This window comes from Trypanosoma rangeli (assembly GCF_003719475.1).
Source record: "Trypanosoma rangeli strain AM80 chromosome Unknown Tra_15.4_contig_00347, whole genome shotgun sequence".
Classification (NCBI taxonomy): domain Eukaryota; phylum Euglenozoa; class Kinetoplastea; order Trypanosomatida; family Trypanosomatidae; genus Trypanosoma; species Trypanosoma rangeli.
This window is the reverse complement of record NW_021706092.1, coordinates 1-18,551: the sequence shown is the minus strand read 5'-3', so window position 1 is coordinate 18,551 and position 18,551 is coordinate 1. Positions and strand designations below refer to the sequence as shown.

At 53.3% G+C, this 18,551-nt stretch overlaps 7 protein-coding genes across 7 annotated transcripts, besides 11 other annotated features; 6 read left to right on the top strand and 1 right to left on the bottom strand.

Annotated features, from left to right (window-relative positions):
- Positions 1–267: 267 nt before the first annotated feature.
- On the top strand, positions 268–816 carry TraAM80_07833 (uncharacterized protein; the record flags this gene model as incomplete). Its single annotated transcript, XM_029384608.1, has 1 exon — positions 268–816. The coding sequence occupies one exon, from the start codon at positions 268–270 to the stop codon at positions 814–816; it is 549 nt and encodes a 182-aa protein (XP_029235550.1).
- Positions 817–923: 107 nt separating this feature from the next.
- Positions 924–945: a microsatellite.
- A 530-nt stretch (positions 946–1,475) lies between these two features.
- TraAM80_07832 (uncharacterized protein) lies at positions 1,476–3,674 on the top strand (the record flags this gene model as incomplete). The annotated part of the gene is made up of 1 exon (XM_029384607.1): positions 1,476–3,674. The coding sequence occupies one exon, from the start codon at positions 1,476–1,478 to the stop codon at positions 3,672–3,674; it is 2,199 nt and encodes a 732-aa protein (XP_029235549.1).
- Positions 3,675–3,770: 96 nt separating this feature from the next.
- Positions 3,771–3,806: a microsatellite.
- Positions 3,807–4,104: 298 nt separating this feature from the next.
- Positions 4,105–4,142: a microsatellite.
- Positions 4,143–4,218: 76 nt separating this feature from the next.
- TraAM80_07831 (uncharacterized protein) lies at positions 4,219–8,124 on the top strand (the record flags this gene model as incomplete). The annotated part of the gene is made up of 1 exon (XM_029384606.1): positions 4,219–8,124. One exon carries the CDS (start codon positions 4,219–4,221, stop codon positions 8,122–8,124), a length of 3,906 nt encoding a protein of 1,301 aa, XP_029235548.1.
- Positions 8,125–8,131: 7 nt separating this feature from the next.
- Positions 8,132–8,178: a microsatellite.
- A 31-nt stretch (positions 8,179–8,209) lies between these two features.
- Positions 8,210–8,240: a microsatellite.
- A 189-nt stretch (positions 8,241–8,429) lies between these two features.
- Positions 8,430–8,456: a microsatellite.
- A 276-nt stretch (positions 8,457–8,732) lies between these two features.
- Positions 8,733–8,769: a microsatellite.
- Positions 8,770–8,772: 3 nt separating this feature from the next.
- TraAM80_07830 (uncharacterized protein) lies at positions 8,773–9,882 on the top strand (the record flags this gene model as incomplete). Its single annotated transcript, XM_029384605.1, has 1 exon — positions 8,773–9,882. One exon carries the CDS (start codon positions 8,773–8,775, stop codon positions 9,880–9,882), a length of 1,110 nt encoding a protein of 369 aa, XP_029235547.1.
- Positions 9,883–10,235: 353 nt separating this feature from the next.
- Positions 10,236–10,264: a microsatellite.
- A 1,158-nt stretch (positions 10,265–11,422) lies between these two features.
- Positions 11,423–11,443: a microsatellite.
- A 307-nt stretch (positions 11,444–11,750) lies between these two features.
- Positions 11,751–14,087, top strand: TraAM80_07829 (putative translation initiation factor IF-2; the record flags this gene model as incomplete). The annotated part of the gene is made up of 1 exon (XM_029384604.1): positions 11,751–14,087. One exon carries the CDS (start codon positions 11,751–11,753, stop codon positions 14,085–14,087), a length of 2,337 nt encoding a protein of 778 aa, XP_029235546.1.
- Positions 14,088–14,255: 168 nt separating this feature from the next.
- Positions 14,256–14,278: a microsatellite.
- Positions 14,279–14,947: 669 nt separating this feature from the next.
- On the top strand, positions 14,948–17,356 carry TraAM80_07828 (uncharacterized protein; the record flags this gene model as incomplete). The annotated part of the gene is made up of 1 exon (XM_029384603.1): positions 14,948–17,356. One exon carries the CDS (start codon positions 14,948–14,950, stop codon positions 17,354–17,356), a length of 2,409 nt encoding a protein of 802 aa, XP_029235545.1.
- A 194-nt stretch (positions 17,357–17,550) lies between these two features.
- Positions 17,551–17,595: a sequence feature (GA-rich).
- Positions 17,596–17,835: 240 nt separating this feature from the next.
- Positions 17,836–18,438, bottom strand: TraAM80_07827 (uncharacterized protein; the record flags this gene model as incomplete). Its single annotated transcript, XM_029384602.1, has 1 exon — positions 17,836–18,438. One exon carries the CDS (start codon positions 18,436–18,438, stop codon positions 17,836–17,838), a length of 603 nt encoding a protein of 200 aa, XP_029235544.1.
- Between the last annotated feature and the right edge of the window lie 113 nt (positions 18,439–18,551).

The window sequence follows — 18,551 nt, the reverse complement described above, 5'->3', positions numbered from 1 at the left end:
AACCGTGCATCGCCGTTTGAACTTCAGAGGCCCCGCACTGCGGTGTTCAGTTCTGTGTCTGCTGCTGCACTTGGGCCAATGTGGGCTTACTCCGTGGGCGATTTGGCAGGCCACGCTCAGGCGGTTGTAGGAGGGGCGAATTTTATGACGGCACTGCTGATGTGTGGGAAGAAGTAGCGGGAACTTGCAGGGAAGCTTTGGATGGTGTCGCAAAGGATACTTCGTGGTCATTGTTTTCTTACTCCGTTCGCTTTGGTGTTGACGAAGATGCATCTGGGCCCCTTGCCTTTTGCGTCTATCATTCTGGCCAGTTGGCGAGGGAAGTCACTACGCGAATTGCCAGTGCTGGCGGTGTGTTTGCAATACGCCTCTTGCATAGTTGATGCTGTGTCCACTTTCACAAGGGCAGTGTGCTTTATCTTTCTCCGTCGTTGGTGTCTTCTCGCGATGTACTTAGCGTCATGGTGCGTCTCTCGTATCAAGGGACAATCCCGGCTCTGGATTGTGTTCCACTGCTTCCTTTTGCTTTGGAGCTTCTACGTCTTGAGATTTATTTCCTTGTCTGCAAGCCGCAGTGACCGAGGACATCTGGCGAGGAGAGAGACGTGGCTGACGTCGTCGTGGCGCCTCACGAGAAACCGACTGCGGACGATGTTATCCTGTGTGGCTGGGTGCTGCCGGTTGCCGCAGCAGTGCCTTAATGGCAAAAATGCGAAAACACCATCGCCGTGCGCCGCTGCTGCTACAACAAAAACGAAAACGACAACTGCAGCACGAAGACCGCCCAGGGCTGAGTCGCCCAGTGATTTACCGTGATGCGGCGAAGTGAGTTCAAAGTTATGCGTTTGTTTGCTTGTCATTCCTTCCTTTATTTGTTTACTGTTATCAACTAACAAACTCTGCTCATGAGGCATCAACGCAAGCAGACACACACACACACACACAGAGAGAGAGATGCAAATAAATGAATGCACAATTCGTGCTTTTTCGTCGAACCTGATGCTCTGCGAGGCGCAAGACGCAGGGCCTGAGTGAGTGAACGATGGCGTACGTTGTGCAGGGGCATAACGGATACAGTCTCCACCCTCCTTGCACCCTCCTTCTAACCATAATTGTTAAACGCATACTTTGCAATAGGGAAGACGAAACGTGAGAGGGCTAGAAGCGTTGTGTGCTTTGTTAGCGCCTGCTGCATAGACACGGGGATCAAACGCTGGCAGAAACAACACAGATTACAAAAGGCGAAGGTGTGGGGGGTTTGAGTAGAGCGTTATGGCGTGTGTGTCGCATTATATTGCCCGCTACACGCTGCTCCGCTGCATTGTCTCAGCAGCGCAGTTTGCCGGCGGTGAGTTGTGCTTCTACGAAACCCATGCCGAGCTTGTGGCAAGGGTGCCGTGGGAGAAACTACAGCTCCGCTTCGGATTGAATATGATGCTCTTCTGCATTTTCGTGTCGTGCGGCAGCAGCAGCTGATGCGAATTGAGCTCCCACGTTCGATTGTGTGGCGTTGGGCGGAGGCCAACGGCTTTGTTTCTGAGCTGGGCGGTGTAGAGAGCTTCACGCATGGGGAAATGGACAAGCCGTGCACACTTATTGAGCAGCTGCGCGAGCCGGACATGATGCATTTCCTTCAGTCTGTCGCACCGATGGTGGCAGCAAGCCGGCGGGCACGTTCGGCGTCGCGGATGAGCTCAACGGAGCCGCTGCCGTTAACGTATTACCCACCGAGCCCCGAAGCAGGCTCAGTGGCAACAACAGAACAAACATGTGAGGCGGACGATGACGCTTGTCTGAGTGAGAACAGCGACGATAATGACAATAGCGGTGGGATGTACGCCTCCAACGAGAATGTTTTGGCGGCGTGTCGGTCCCAATCGGCTGCCACAACCACACTGCGTAACTTCTCACCAGTCGCGGGCGCAGCTTCTGTGGTATCCGCAGGGAGCCACCACAAAGAAGGAAGAGAGAAGCGTGAGAACTTTGCCCCGCCCACTGTGAAGACGACACCGGTGGCCTCCATCAACACCACCAATGAGCAGCGGAGGGAGGAGGGAGAGGAGGAGGACGGTCTCTCACGGTGCCTGGAGGCTCTTGGCACGGAGATGGATACTTCGGCAGTGCATTTGGTGCGTGGTTTTTCCTCACAAAACAGCGCCCTTCTAGCACTTCTCACCGTACAGAAGGGAGAACGTGGCGCCGCTGTTTGCGACGGTGGCAGCGAGGCAGTTGTTTCAAGTACACCACCGCCCCCATCGTTATCATCGAGAGATCTTCAGAGAGCTGGGCAACTGCCAGGGAAGGAGAAACCGCGGCGGCGCACCGTGACGCGTCGACGCCAGCCTCATGTAGGAGATTGTGATGAAGAAGTGGGAGCAACGCCAAAGCGAACCCGGAAGGATAAATCACCGACACCATCGCCGCTTGCAGGTTCCACCAAAGTGGGTGAGGTGAATGCGGCAACAGGGGCAATGGACCGAGCATCACAAGCCGAGTCGTCAGCCGCTGGCGCTCCACACGACCCGTTACCAGCAACACTCAATAATGCCATCCCACCATCAGCAGTTGCTGCGGCGCCTTGTGCAGGTCGTGATGTCGTCCCCATGCGTCACAGCATTTCCACTACAGGGGAGCGTAATGCAGCTGCCCTCAACTTCACTGCTGGGGCAGCGTACAACTTTGCGGATTTTATGACTGCACCAGAGAATGCGGCCCACTTGCCTCTCTTACCCGATGTAAAAAAGGTGCTCCTGGACCTCGAAGGGATGCTTCCACCTAAGCGAAGACGTCGTGGTACTGGAGAGACGAAGGTGTCACGGCCGCCATCGAAGAGAGGAGCAGCAGGAGGAGAGCAACGCAAAACCCCAGCGAAAGGGCGTAGGAAGGGCAAGGAAGTGATCTCAGAAGGGAAATTGAAAGCATCAACGACGGCACAACCGCTGCTTCCGATGGCTGGTGACTGCGCAAGAGCCTTGCCACGTGTTCCTGAAGCTTTTGAAGCTGCTGCTGCTGCTGATTTTGGTGATATCGTCATTTCCTCACCTGCGGCTGCCTCTACAAAAATGGGGCTCTCTGACGTATTAGAACACGGGCCATACATTCAGTCGCCAGTTTTGCCGGCGCGTCAAAATTCCAGACAATCATCAGTAACTGATTGTCCCAAAGCTGGGCATACATCAGATACAGCAGCATCAAATTGTTGTGTCCCATCGACTTGTGTGACTCCCATGAGTGAATACCACTTGGCCGAGTCGGCTTCCCGTCAAGATCGAGAACCAAGAGACGAAAGGAATATGGATACTGGGTCTGGGTGTGCTCATTTTATGCGTGCTGCCTCAGCAGCAGCCGCCGCCGCAACCACCACCACCCCGCTGAGCCTGAGAGCCAGATTCTTGGGGAAAGAAATGGATAGGCAGCTGATACCCACCCTGTTAGGGACCCATGCGCCGCTCCCGTTTGCACCTGACTCACCTTCACTCCATCAGTTCCAGCAGCAGGGCAACAAGCATTATGGTATGCCTTTTGCTGTGGTAGAGGGCGACTCCCGCAAGAATCGCTGGCGACGTGTGGTGCGACAACTGAACAGCCTCTCATTGCACCTTACACAAGCACGAGCGTGTGGCGAGGAGTTGCGGGGGTTGTTCTTGTTGATGCTTGAAGATGCAGAAGTCTAAAAGTGCTATACTACTTCAGACAACTGGAAGCGGTGTGTTTGTGTGTGCGTGGAAGGGAGATATTTCCCACTGATGCTTACAGATCCTCTTTTGCTCTTATATATATTATTATTATTATTTATTATTATTATTTGCAGTTTATACCCCAACTATTTTTGCTTACACACATACGCACGCGGAACGAAACCGCCGCCACAACCCAACAAACTTTGCCCACCCCAAACGGGTGGAACATGGCTGCATGCATGGCCATGCATGACGCCGGTGCATGCATTGTTGAGAAGGACGGGTGGAAAACAGAGAGAGACGTCTTCTCCATAGATGCACACACACGCACAGAGGGTGTGGATGAAATATACAGAAGGATAAAAGAGAAGAAAAATACTTTGCACTTGCATGCAGATGATTTCTACAGTAATATCAGTAGAAATCTGTCATGTGTCTCTCTCTGTGTGTGTCTCTATCTCTTTTTTCGTTTTTATTTTTGGGTTTTATATGCTTGCTATAGTTCAGAGACTTCGGTCTGGTATAGGAAGGTTTAGGAATGGCAACACCGGGCTTGCGCCGTTGGAGACGGGATCTCGGTGTGTCACGAAGGCAAGGAAGGAAATGGGTATTCCGTTTTCTTTTTGCCTTGTGTTTCCTTTCGGCCTGTGTGTTTCTATGGCTGCTGCTTTCAGAGGCTGGTACAGGGTCTCTGGGGGAGGATCTGACTGAGAGGGAGTTGCCAAAGCCCTTTACAAATGATTTCTTCACACGCGTCAGCTTTGTCATGGACGATGCCATGGCCACGGCGTGGCGCACTTCTAGTAGTAGGCTTGAATTTCAAGTAGAAATGTGGGTGGAACGTGTTATTGTTCGCTCCCCCACTGCTGCTGCTGGGCCACTCCCTGCTGTGCTGCAGAAGGCAGGTGTGTCAGGCACACTGTACGGCAAGAGTTCATTGAAGCTCCACCGCACCAAACGAAGGTCATTGTATATCCGTAGCGACGTTCCCATTAAGTTTGTAAACCCACAGCCTGCATTGACCTCTAACATATTCGGACGAAATACGACGGTAGCGTTGAGGGAATTTATCTTGCTTTCTTTGTGGGAGGACACCCACCGCATTGCGTATCGCACTTCTGTTGATTTGCTTCAACAGCTTGACTTGATCTTTTCGTTTGCGCAATTGGTAGAGCTACGCTGCTATCCGTCGTCACGTACGCCACCTGTGGATCATCCATGTGCGTCATCTGTGCCCGGCGTTTCTGTTAGTGATGGTGCACGTGAGGGGAGGACGCTGGGTGTGTATCTTGCTATTGAGCCGCCTGCACCGGCGATATATCGACGAATGAGGGAGGCCTTTACTGTCTTTGAGGAGGTGGCGGATAAACCACTGGATGCCATTCTTGATGCACTGCGCAATGGCTCTTATGGCGCCTTGCAAAAACGTGAGTACGAGCACGTGATGGAGCACGTCACGCGCATCACGTACTGGCGGCAGATGTGGCGCGTCACGAAGGAATCCTACTTAAACAATATGGAGCAGGCACTTGAAATAGGGTCACGCAACTTTATGCAGTTTCGTGAGCCTCGGCATGATTTATCGCATGTACCGAGTTACGTGAAAAACAGCTCTTTTTTGCCTGCCTATCGTCTTGTGGAAAAGGACCCATGGCTTTACGGCCTACACAATGAGACGGACGACAATGTAACGACTGACCGAGAGAAGCAATTTCTTGATATGCCACAATACATGGCATGGATTGCCGTCAATACCATACTACAAAATGGGGATTACGATGACGAGGCTCTTTTTTTTGGGGTATTTCGACCATCCGAGCCTGTGCCAGAGAAACCCCAGCTGCCGATTTATCTGGGCCTGATGGGGTGGGACTATGACAACGTCTTTGCCCCATGTCACCGCAAGCCGTGGTTTAAAGCATCTGTCATGTATTGTGCGGAAGCGACACTTGATAACGCCATTTATGAGACACCAATGCTGTTTACCCGATACGTAGATATTCTTTGGGAGCTGGCGCAACGCATTGACAGGGATCGATTTGGTCGATCTGTTCAGGTGGCAGAGAACGAGCTGCGAACCATCCTTCACGGGGCACCTGGTGCGACGATGGCAACGTTTAACCAGGTTACCCGCAGTGAAGACGTTGGCGTGCGGTGGATTATGGGAGCCTTCTTGGAGCAGCGACAAGATGTGCTTCGGTCTTTGGCGGGTTATTTTCCTACGAATGAGGTTTCGCAGCTCGATCAAACGAGTGAAAGAGATGAAGAGGCGTTAGTGGCTTACAACATGGAGTCGCGTCGTGAACTGATGAGGCGTCTTTCCGCTGTTGTCAAGGTTAGGAACTCACGTGTCAGCGTGAGGTGGGGTTTTTCAATTGTGATGATGCAGTCTGCAACTGGGGTAGACCTTCCAGAGGAGGATGTGTATGAACTCCCTTCTCCCGGTATGTACTGTGCACGCGTCTCCGCCGTGGAATCCTTCTTTGCAAGTGCTGGCGTGTTGCCCTCCTTTAGGGGGCGTGACAGATGGAAGGCGAGAGGTTACTGGCTTATTGATATTCCATTGGTGGTGCCAAGTGCGCGACGTGGGAGTGCGGAATTTGGGCTATGGTACTTCAACAAGCCTCAGCCCATGCAGTATCCGATGGCAATACCTGGCACGGGTGCCACGCTTACCGTCTTTAGGCCACCTGTATGGCCTCAAGACTCCAAAGAGAGGTGCGGGGTTTTTGTTGCTCGCGTACTTTTTCCTCAGCAAGGTTCAGAAAAATCGTTTAGATGGCTTAGAACGAATACACCTATCTCAACCGCTGATGCTGTTTCGCAACGGACCATGATTGTACGTGGCTTCGGGGCCGTACGCTTTGTTGTGATGCCAGAGAAGCGTGAAGACCCGTCCTTCTCTGATGTGCGCCACGCGCAGGAAAATACGATTAGAGGCCCACTTTTGTTTGTTATCAATACCACCATCACGGAACTTGTTGTGAACGGTGCGAATATTACACAATCGTTGCCTCTTACGTCTGTTGCAGCCCCACCACGACCGCCATATGCAGCTGATGGCCTCCAGGATGCGAAGGGCGTCACGTTTGGAGCTTATCTCAACAAGGGGACGGTGTTACATTGCCTGTCTGAAAACGCGGAAGCGACCGGACTGAGAGTGAACGGCAAGGGTTTCTCGGAGCGCCAGGCAGTGTGCCCAATTTTTATTCGTGGCGCCTTTGAGGTTCATCGTGGGGCAACTCTGGAGGTAGCGGCGGGTTGTGTCGTAGTGATGCTGCCTGCGGCGATGCTGCGTGTGTCAGGGTTGCTGCGGTTCGGCGGAACTGCGGCAGCACCCATTGTGGTCACCAGCGAACTGTCAGATAGCGCAAGTGGTTGGCGAACGATTCTTGTCGACAGTCCCTCTGCCACATTGCGTGCAAGCTTTACATTTTTTACTGGTTCTGGCGTGAAGGGGCTGCGGGTGCCAAACACAGGCAAGCACCATTCCCATTCCGCCGCCATCTCCGCCACAAATGGGGCCTCCGTGTTTCTCCGTCACAGCTTCCTGATAGAGCTGCAAGGTGCGGGAATTGTGGCTGGCAAAGGGGCCAAAGTGTACGTTGAGGATTCACTGGTGCAATGGGCTCAAATGGGGATCGAATGTGTGGGATGCACCTTTACGTCAAAGCGATCGGTCTGGACACACTTTCCCGCGTGGGATGTGATCTATGCCGATAACGACAATGACGCCATGTACCTCTCGAGTGGGAAACATCGCGTCATTGATAGCGTTATTGCCCACACGAAGGATGACGGGATTGATTCTGGTGCAAAAGGTGGCGGTGGTTCTCTGGTTGTTCACAACACCATTGTGGAGAGTTGCATGCATGAGGGGGTGGCGCTCTCCGCCGATTCCAAAAGTCATCGCGATGTGGTTATTTCTCACACCATTGTACAGTACTGCCAGCAGGGCATTGAGTCGGGGTACACCTCGACGCAACACACGGCATCCATCATGGCCTCTCTCATCCAACACTGCACCGTCGGTGTTCGTTACGGCGACAACTATCACTGGTCGCACTGCGATGGGAGGCTGACGCTGCAGAACACAACACTCGCCCATAACGAAGTGAATGTGATGAACTACGAGCGACAATATCAAACACCCAAAGGCCCCGAGTATTTCCACTCTGAGCCTACATTATCGCGGCGTCATTGGGATCTTCTAAAAGGTGCCGCATGTGGTTCTGCCCTTCAGCTGACGGTGGCACCACCGGAGGCACTCGTCATTCTACTGATGGATATGCGACAAAACATGCTGCAACGAACAGATTGGGAGGGATGCAAGGATATCTTTATGCTGCCTGGCGACAGTACTCTTGTCGTGAATAAAACAGACCCTGCTTTAACGCTTGCAGAGGAAGATGTGATTACTGGCGATGTAACAGTCGTCATTTGAATTTTGATGTGTTTGTGTTTGTGTGTGTGTGTTCGTATATTATTATTGTTTTGTCCATTTGCATTCCTGCACCGAGCAGAGGAGGAAAAAAGTAAAAAAAAAAAAAAACAGGAAAACTGTAAACTATTTCAAGGTAAAGGAAGGAAACACATCTTCTTTTTTTTGTCATTGCTGTACATATGCAGTATGTTAGAGATTCATTATTTTTGTTGAAATACTAATTTTTATTCTTGTTTCAGGCTACGTGGGCTCAGGCCGTTGGGTTGTTGCTTCTCAGTATGCGTCTTGTACGTGTAGCTGTCACTTGTGTGTGTGTGTGTGGAGTGAGTTTGCATGTACGCAAGTCATTTTTTCACATTGTGCTGCGCCTTTACTGTTGACCATTATTTTATTTGTATTTTCGTTCCTTCTCTGTGTTCATTGTGATTGCTGACGGAATTTGTGCACGTCCACAAAAAAAGGAAGGGACGTGGAGAGAGCGCGCGCGTCGTGGGTGTCGAGGGTAAAAGCAGAAGTAAGAGCGGAAGGAGACGACGAGACATCGGCAGCAAAGACAGCAAGACAGATACATTACACTCATACATACTGTGAGTCGATTTAACGATCAAAGTGAGAGAGAGAGAGAGAGAGAACAAAGGAGAGGAGGTCATGACAACGATGCTTGCATCCCTTCCTCAGGCGCATACCGAGGTGATTACGTCTCTGCAGTTTTCTCCTCATCAAAGCTCTGTCTTTTGCTCCACATCGGGAGATCACACCGCGGCGTTGTGGGATTGGCGTCAGGCCACCTCCGACTATGGAATCGCACGCCTCGCACACCACCAGGGTCCTGTGAACCATGCCCTGTTCCTTGAAGAAGACGAAAAAGTGCTGTTGACGGCGTCAGATGATCGTACGATTGCGTACTGGGATGTACGTGAATTGAGTGTGCCGGTCGGAAGGATTGGCGATTTTGGTGACGGAATCAATAAAATGTTACGAGTCCCTGCGCCTGGTGCCAACGGTGGCAGTCGCTGGCTGCTGGCAAGCGCCTGTGATGACGGGATGGTCTACATTAACTCGCTCAGTCCAGAGAATGGTGTGTGGCAGCAGCACAACTGTCAAGGACAAGGGACGAATGTGTCAAACACGGCTGTTGTCGGAACGATGGTGGATCGTTTCTGGGCATCGACGAGCACCGTGAACGATCTTGTGTTGTCCCCGAACCCGAGCATGCTGCTTACAGCCTCGGAGGATTGTGCGGTGCGGTTGTGGAATATTGTTGCAGATGCGCGGGCTACAACCGAAGATCGACTTGTAGCCTCCTTTGAGGAGTTTGATAATCCAGTTAACCACATTGCCGTGTTTTGCAACGACATTCACGCTGAAGGAGGCCAGTCTCCGCCGGAAGCAGGTGGTTGTTGGTTGTACGCCGCCTGCTCAGAGTTTGTGTTTGCTGTCGATATAGATTCTGTAACCGGTGCGTTTGGGGAGGGTGCCCGCACCTTCGTGGGCCACCAGGACTACGTGCGTGGTCTGGAGTTCATCGACCACAATACACTTCTGACGGTCTCCGATGATGCCACTGCGATTGAGTGGTCGTTGGCCACCGCGGAGCCCGTTCGCCAGGTGAAACTGCATGAGGGGCTCGTGATGGCATCCGCGACGTCCGCAGCGAAGGATGTGCTGCTGACAGGGACAGACAGCGGTGAGTTGCGGGTATGGCAGCTACCGTTCAAAACGGAGATGTGCAACCGGGGGGCACCACACGGCCATTAACGGCGTCGCAGCGAACTCCCTCCGGGCAGTTACTCGTGTTCCCCGTTGCCCACGTTTCTCCGTCTTCCTCTATTTCCACAAACCCCTGCTGTGGAGTGAGAGGCGCGAAGGGGCCCCAATGCCAAGGACAGCAGCGCCGAAAACAAAAAGAAAGGACAAGAGAGAAAATAGTAACGCAAGTGAACCTCTCATAATACAAGGGGCGGATTAAAGGGCAAGCATTAACCAAAAAAAAAAGAGGTGGGGGGGGGGGGGAAACGATAGTTCTTCAATAGGGTGCGGGGAAGAAAAAACAAGAGAGGCAGAAGATGAACAACTCACAACGCAACGTTGTTGTAGGTGCCGGGTGGTATTTGGTTTGTTAGTTGGTTGATTGGTTGGTAGTCAGACACGGAAGAGTTGGAGTTTGAGGCACTGGTGCTGCCACACTAGGCGGAATCCCACCTTGCGCCTTATCTGAAGGGCACTATGGAGACTGAGTAAAAATGAGCTATACAAAGAACACCAAGAACAGGATAAGGGGATGGGGAAGGCAACCACGAATGGGGAAGCACAGGACACTAGACGTAGTGGTGGTGATGAGTTATTTCTCACTTGAAAACACATATTTTATTATTATTCTTTCCATTTTCCGCCGTTTATTATTTTCCTGTTGTGTGGATTTGTGGGGTTTTTGTCTTTGGATTGTGTGTGAGTTTGAAGTTTTTGCCCTGTTGTTGTTATTCTCATTGTTTTGGGCTTTCTCTTTGCTTGTGTCTCACCCCACGGCTGTGCAGTCACCGTGGGAAGAGAGGGGTGGAACCCCGCTGTGTGGGTGGCGAATGTAGAGTTGAAGCTGACAGGGGATTTTTATGGGTGCGCAGGGAGGACAGGGGACTTTCGCCGTCGCCAGCCTTTGTATTGGGCGCGTGACCGAACGAGGATATAACTGCATATAAGAAGGGGGGCTTGTGCGTGTGAGTGGGGCGTGACGTGACGCAATGCCTGCCGCGTACGGATACATTCTTCCTTTTCACTGATCTTATTGATTGCGGAGGGTTCATTTCCTATGCCGATGACAACTTTGTCGCTTGCGAGCTGCTGTCGCAACGTCCACTTCCCCTCGCTGCTAGGATACCGAAAGTTGTGACAGTAGCGGGTAGCAGCACGATGATATCAAGGAAGGTGAGAATTTTTAAAAAATATAGTGTCATCTAACCTTTTTTCTTTAGGCAGTAAAATGGAGGATGCGGTGCGGCTGTGTTGCAACCTCCTCAGCTTTACGGATGAAGCAGGGCCGGAAGTAGGGGCAAGGACGAGGGTGCAGGAGATTGCTGCATTGGGGGCGAGACAGGGGTTGGCTTGCTAATCCCATTTTTTTAATTGTTATTTTTTTTTGAGCCATTCTTTTTTAATTATTATGTATGTTGTTGGTGATTCTTAACATGCGAGGGGGCGATACCCACGCTCATACACTTCTTTGGTGGCTTGTGCCATGTGGCTCACGGCGGACTGTTTTTGCGGTTCTGCTTCTCGTTGCAGAGATCACTCCTTTAGTTCTCCACCCCCCCCCCCCCCCCCCTTTTTTTTTTTTTGCGGTCCGTTACAGCCAATAGCGGAAAATCACAGTACTAAACGTCTTGGGTGTCAGCATCATTTATTTATTGGCGAGGTAAGTGGCATCTCCGACTTTCAGGGCGAAGCTTCCCTTTTGGGGTCTTTGCAAAAGACCGAGAGGTGAGCTAGAGAAGAGGAGAATAACCTTCATTGTCTTGTTTGTTTCTCTTTGTGTGTGAGCGTGCGTCATCGTTCACCACCTTTGCGGCGAGCTTTGCAAGCGGCAGAAGAAGAGGCGGAGCCGTGCCGAAGCCAAAACGGGATTGCACCGGATGTGGCGCCTCTGTGGCGGCGTGAAGCACCTCGCCGTCTCGTGGATTGGGGCCTCGCTTGACTGCAGTGCTGCAGCTGCCATAATGGGCCACACGACTGTGCGGCGGTGGCAGTCGCAGAGCTCTCGCGGTCAGCCGGGGCTTCACTGGGATGAGGGCGTTGTCGACCCGCGCTACTCATCGGAGGGCAACATGCGGAAGTTTAACCCTGACACAGTGGCCCACTACGTCAAGGCGACGATCCAAAACGATCGAAGGGAAATGGGCCTTGGGGAGGTGTACGACTGGAATGAATTTGCGAAGGACGCCGTATACATCCCAACGCGGTCGGGGCCGTTATGGGTTGGCAGTGACGACCCGCGCTGTGCCAAGTTTATGCGCCGCCGCGAAAAAATGAGGAAGACGCCGCAGCAAAAGGCACGACCGAAGCCGGGGCCTGACCCTGCCAAACAACTCGAGGATCACCCACTGCGGGAGTTCTTTACGACGGCGACCAATCTGCGTGATCCACTCAGCACAGCGAATAATCTGCACCGTGCGGGACTCATCCGGGAGTACGATATCAAGCATGTGGCGGCGAAAATTCGGTACATACCACGTCCACCGATTGTATCTATTATGGGCCACGTTGATCACGGCAAGACGACGTTGCTGGATTACCTGCGCCACACGAATGTGGCCTCGGAAGAGGCGGGTGGTATCACTCAGAACGTTGGCGCCTTCCAGGTAAAGACAGCGGAGAGTCATGCGGTGACCTTTATCGATACACCCGGTCATGCTGCCTTTGCAGCGATGCGGGAGGTGGGTGTGGCAGCCAATGATCTTATTATCCTCGTCGTCTCTGCTGTTGATGGGGTGCAGCCACAGACGAAAGAGGTGATTGACCTCGCTCGCCACGCAGGCATTCCGCTTGTAGTCGCGTGCACAAAGATTGATCGACAGCCGAAGGTGGATGCCATAAAGCAGCAGTTACGCGGCTGTGGTGTAGAGCTGGAGGAGGATGGTGGGGACACTCAGTTCGTTTGTGTGTGTGGACGGGATGGCACCGGTGTTCCAGGCCTCTTGGAGGCAGTCGCCTTGCAAGCGGAGGTGTGTGAGATTAGTACCCCGGACCCCTCGAGATGTGAGGTTACTGTCATTGAGTCAAGTGGTACCAGTGCGACAAATGAGGTGACAGGTATCGTGCGTTGTGGGAAATTGAGACCGGGACAAGTGTTGGTGTCGGGTATGACGTACGCGACTGTTCGGAAAGTTCTGGATGACCGTGGGAATACAGTACAAGAGGCCGGACCCTCCATGCCAGTCGTTATACATGGCTTTCGCGTTCATCCCAAGCCGGGTGCTGTGCTAATGCAGGTGAGCAGTGAGTCTCATGCGCAGAAGTATTATCTTTTTATGAAGGATGTGTACAAGACGGAAGGTCGGCGTGAGGATTATTTACAGCTTCTGAACCAGGAACAACATGGAATGATTTATGCCCGTAAACCGGATAACAATATGGTGCGCACATACAGTACTAAAGCCTTTGTGCTGTCTTGCAAGGCGGCAACCTTTGGCATGCTACAGGCTCTCATGAAGACACTCTACGAATTGCCTCGATTGGAAGGTATTTCAATGGAGATTAAGGTAACCGAGGTGGGTGGGCTAAAAGATTACGACATTGCCCTCATTGGGAGTTCTGGGCAACCCGGCTGTATTCTTCTCTACGGGGATAGCAAGGATACAAACACACTGGATGTTCCTAATCACGTCAAGGTGATTCGTTTCGGCGTGTTATACCACGGCATTGATGCACTAAAGGAAACATTTGTGGAGGCGATGCCTAAAATTACAAAGACACGTGTCACGGCGGAGGCGGAGTGTTTGCAGGTATTTCGTGCATCACAGGCAGGGAGGAATGGCAATGCCGGTGGGGTACGGGTAACCAAAGGCACCATCATTGGATCGCATCTCTTGTTTCGTGTCTTGCGCAAGTCTTCGCGGGGTAAACTCACGGGAGGCGGTAACGGCTCAAAGAGGAACGACGGCGATGACGACACCACAGAGGGTTCTCGTACAGTAGTGTACGAGGGTCAAATAAAGGAGTTGCGCCGCTTCAAGGAAATTGTGCCTTCTGTTGAAATGGGCCTGGAATGCGGGGTTATTCTTCATGATGAATTTCAGTTTCGGTCAGGGGACATTCTTCAACAGTGTGAGGTGTATGAGGAGCCACGTGATGTGGCTGAGGAGTACGCAGCGGCGGAGCTTCGAGAGAAAATTATGCTGGAGACGGCCGCAATGCAGGCAGAAATGGAGGAGAAAAATGCAGAGGGTGAAAGCAGTGCTGCTTCCATGTAGTCGGCAGTGTGGACAGCAGGCGGAAGGGAACTGCGCCTCTGGCCATGATTCTGATGTGCCTGATACTTTTGCACTGATGACTATGCAGCTATGAAGTAATTTATGCTTTCGCTTTTCCTATTTGTTCCTCCTTTCTCTCCTGCTGCTGTTCGCCGCCCTGGCGCGCTCAACAACAAACAAACAAACAAACATATGCATAACGATAATATCCACAGAGAATAACATTGAACAACGCGGTGGAGAGGAGGTGAGGGGGGAGGGGGGAAGAACTCCCCTTCAGCGTGCGTTGCTGGGGGGCACCCCGCATGTTTGGAGTGCGAGGCAGGGGAATTGGGGATTGGCGGTGCTGGGGTAGAGAAAGCGCCCGCAGTGAGACTAAGCCCCATGATGTTTTGAGCGAGGTGGAAGGAGGAGACATTCAAGAGCCCAAATGGTGCACGTGAAGAATGCCATTTTGTCACATATTCCTGTAACGAGGCACGCCTACAAGCACACATGTATGTGCGTGCATGTCTGCCTTTCCCCGCTTTCGATGCCTGTCTCCCAATGTTGCGGGCAAAGGGCTGGTGTCTCATCTCTACTAGATGGGAGGGGGCGGGAGAGAGAGAGAAGGTGCCGACGGTTCAGAAAAGGTCATTTTCTTTTTGCCAAGAACGTGCAGCTCTATTTTACTCATGTTCTGACTTGTGGCTTGTTGTTTCTAGATTTTCTTACTGTTTTGCGCTTCGTTCCCCACCCCTGCTTCTGATTTAATAATATGCATCTGCTTCTGCGTATGCGACGGACGAAACCTACAGCCATACAAAGAGGAAGCAAAGTAATAACAGACAAGGAAGGATCATTTGTGACGTTCAACTTCAATGCGTCGCTGTTTATGCATCTCGCTTTCCCTCTTCACAGAGGCGCGCGCTTCCAACAGGGGACTGCAGGCTGCGCCGCAACCGCTGACCCATCAGAACCATCAAGGGCGGGTGACACGTTTCACGCCCATGCGTTGGCAGTCGTCGTCTACATTGCAAGGGCCGAACGGGTATAGTAGTGCGCAGCAGGAAGGGAGAAAAAACATGGAATTACCCTCTCCACTGCAGCAGGCGCTGGGCTCTGTGGGGGATGAAGGCTTTACAAACCTCTTCAACTCGCGACCAGTTGCGGAGCGGGCGGCGGCGATGTTTATTGCGCAACGATACCCCTCGGAAGGTGCTACGCTGAAGGTATTTTTGGAGCAGCTGCCAAAACTGAGCCGTGATGACATGTTTAAGCGTGGGCTGCCGGCCGAGGAGTGGGTGCGAGCATCTACGCTGATGCAGCTTGAGGAGGATGCCTCTGGCATGTGCCGCGTGAAACTCGCGGCAGACGCAAAGTTTTTTCTTGCAGGAACTTCAGTTGACGAGGTGGCCGAGGAAAGAGAAGACCCGTCACCCGTGGCAGTGGACCAGGAAGATGTGAATCTCACGGAACAAGTGCTGCGTTGTTTGCGCCAGCGTGTCCTCGGCGTAAGAGATGAGGCTAGCAGCCCAAACTATAAGGCCCTTAACGAGACCTACTCCTCGTTTATTCGGGAGGCTTCCTCTTGCAACTCCCTGCGGAGTTTTGTGAGCACCCTCAAGTTCGGGGATTTTCTTGCTATTTTGACTTCTCCGCGTGGGCGGGAGGATTTTTGGTTGTTGAATGAGAAGTATATCTGCACCCGACTTTCTGGAGAGGCGCAACCGCCACGGTTTGTCTCACCACAGCCGCAGACGATGGTGGCGCATGCCCTAAATGCATATGGCGGTTGGGGTGCGGCATCCAACGTGCCAACGCGACAGGATGTGTACGAGATTCTAAAGTACGTGCCCGTTTCCTGGGGAAATTTTGGCAACCTCAACATACCAGCTCCGGTGAAGAAAAAACACATTCGTATTGCCTCAGCCTTGCAGTGGTTTCGGCGTCAGCCTTTTTATTTTGAGCTGCGCAACCTTGCGGGGACCACAGAAATTCGTCGCAGCATTTTGCTTCACCCGGAGGCTCACGGGTTGACTCCTGAGGAGGCCCATGAGCGTCTACAGTTGAAGATTGCAAAGGGTGAGGCAAACAGTCTGGCGCCTGTAAACGCCGAAGGGGAGGTGTTAGCAGCTACGGAAGCCTCACAACATACAAATATACTTGTAAAATTTATTGCGCGTGTTTGCCCAGGCTACTTTGTCCCCATTTCGCTGCTCATGCAACGTTACACCAAAAAGAATTTGACCCCAGGTGAATTACTCGCCTGCGCCAAGGGAAACCCCGATCAATTTGAAGTCATTCATCTCAAGTACGCAGACAATCTTCTTCTGCGGAAACGCGTTGGTGCGGACAGCGTGCGGTGGAAGTACGGTTTTGTGGAGGATTTGGAACGACACCCAGAGGACGTGAGGGGGCTCATTATTCTCATGGGGCGCGTTTGCTCCACGTGGGATCGACCCCACTACGTGTATGTGCGTCTAACAGAGGAGGAAAAGGTGCTCGTGGGTGGATTTGAGGGCATGATGAGCATTCTGCAACGTCACCCGATGGTGTTCAGGGTTGGGGAAAACTTTATTTCCCGTGTTGATCTTTCCGACCCCCTTTCTTTGCGTGAATCCGAGCCTTCTCCGGATGACATGGCGTCCCGCGTTGCAATTCGTGAAGAAAACCCTTACCAAACCCCACGTGACTTGGCGGTGGTGTTCCATTACGTGGCCCCGGAAGATGAACCTTGCACCGCAGGCTTCTTTTTGCACTGCGCCAGCCCGGCGATGCGGGCCGTTTTGCCGCCGCGAATCGTTACCCTGCTGCAGCTTTTTCCAGACCTCTTTGTGTGTAAGGAAACCTCCCCAGGCGTCTTTTTGATGCGCAAAGCGAAGAAGCGGGCCCACCGTGTGGCGGGCGTTTTTGCCAAAGATCCTGCTCAAGAAGGAAGGGGGGGCGCCGCCGCGGGCGCGCCCGCCCCGCTGGGGCGGCAGCAGATCCCGAAGGAAACTTCGGGGGCAGATGGCGAAGCATTGGGCATGGAGGAGGCATTTGAAGAAAATGAGTCCCTCTCTCGCGAGGAAGCGGTGCAGGCGGTGAGGGCGCTGGTGCCGCCCGGGGGGGTAGAGGCCTCCCGGCTGCTACTCTGGGCCTCCCTTGCCGTTCAACAGGCCGCGAACCAACACTACGGCGGGGTTTTGAAACTTGTGGAGGCCAACCGCGCCCACTTCCGCGTGCAGGAGGGTTCCGAATCGAAAACGATTTACCCGGCAAGGGAGGGCGGGGCGGATGCGCGCTGAGCGGCGGGCCGCAGCTCGCTTGTCACGTTTTTTTTTTCTTTCTTTTGCGGCGAAGGCCGCTGTGGGAAGAAGCAAAGCGAGCGCGCAGGAAGGGGGTGGGGAAAAAATGGCGCGCGAAGGGGGTTTCCTGCCCATTGGTGTTTCCGCCCGCCTTGCTCTTGCCACCCTGCCGCCCGGGAATTTTCTTTTTGTTTTCTCCTACTCCCGCCTCTCTTTCTTTCTCTCTCTCTCTCTCTCTCGCCAAGAGGGCGGCGGGGCGTTTATTCTCCCGACGCCTGGCGTCGCCGGAGTCTAATTCCCTGCGCAACCGATCCTTAAAACAAGGAAACGGGACAGCTAGGGCGTGGGGGCGCTCTTGGGGAGCGGGCCCCCTCGATTCGACGGGAAGCTGCGTTGGCGCGTTCGTGGAAAACGCGAATTTTGCACCCTCCCGCGGGTCTCTCCGTGCTTTCGCCTAAATACACGCAGAGTTGGGCGGCTTAGGGGGCACACGCGCGACTCTTCACGCCACGCGGCAGCTGGTTAGCCTTCGCGATTCCTGGGCGACAACCTTGGCAAACCGTGCGGTGGCGGGTGGGGCCGCGTTTCTGCAGCGCCAAAAACCGTAAATTAGACACCAAAAACTGACGCCGGGCCGGCTCACACGGAGGCTGCCGCTGGGGAAGTTTGCGCACTTTGTCCCGGTGGGGGTGGAGGTGGGGGCGCCAGAACCTTGGCTGGCCGATGCTTGCTAACCATTTTTCAAACGCCTCGATGGCTCTCGCCAGCGGCTTTCCTCCTTTCCCGGAGGGGCTTGCGCCACGGAGCCGGCGCCATACAGAATGGTTTTCGCCCACCGCCCCTCGCGGCCCAGTTCGACGACGCGCGTGTCGCCTGAACTCCGGGTACAAATGCCGTGTCGCAGCCAGGCGCGGCCGCTCCGGTGGCACCGGCCGATACCGGAAGCCGCGCGACAGCAGTGGCCCGGTGGTGGGAATGCGGCTGGCTCCCGGCTCCTGCCGAAAAGTGCGGAGCACTGCTAGCAACCAGTAAATTAATGAATCGACAACCCGCCCAACAGAACTCCGCAAAAGAAAGAGCATTGGGGTCGCCCCCCAGTGGGGGAGGCGCCGCGCAAGAGTGTTGCGCCTCGGTAGGGGTCGCAACGACGCGCCCTTTCATACGTTTTTGGCCGGTGGGTTGCGGGTGGCGTTTG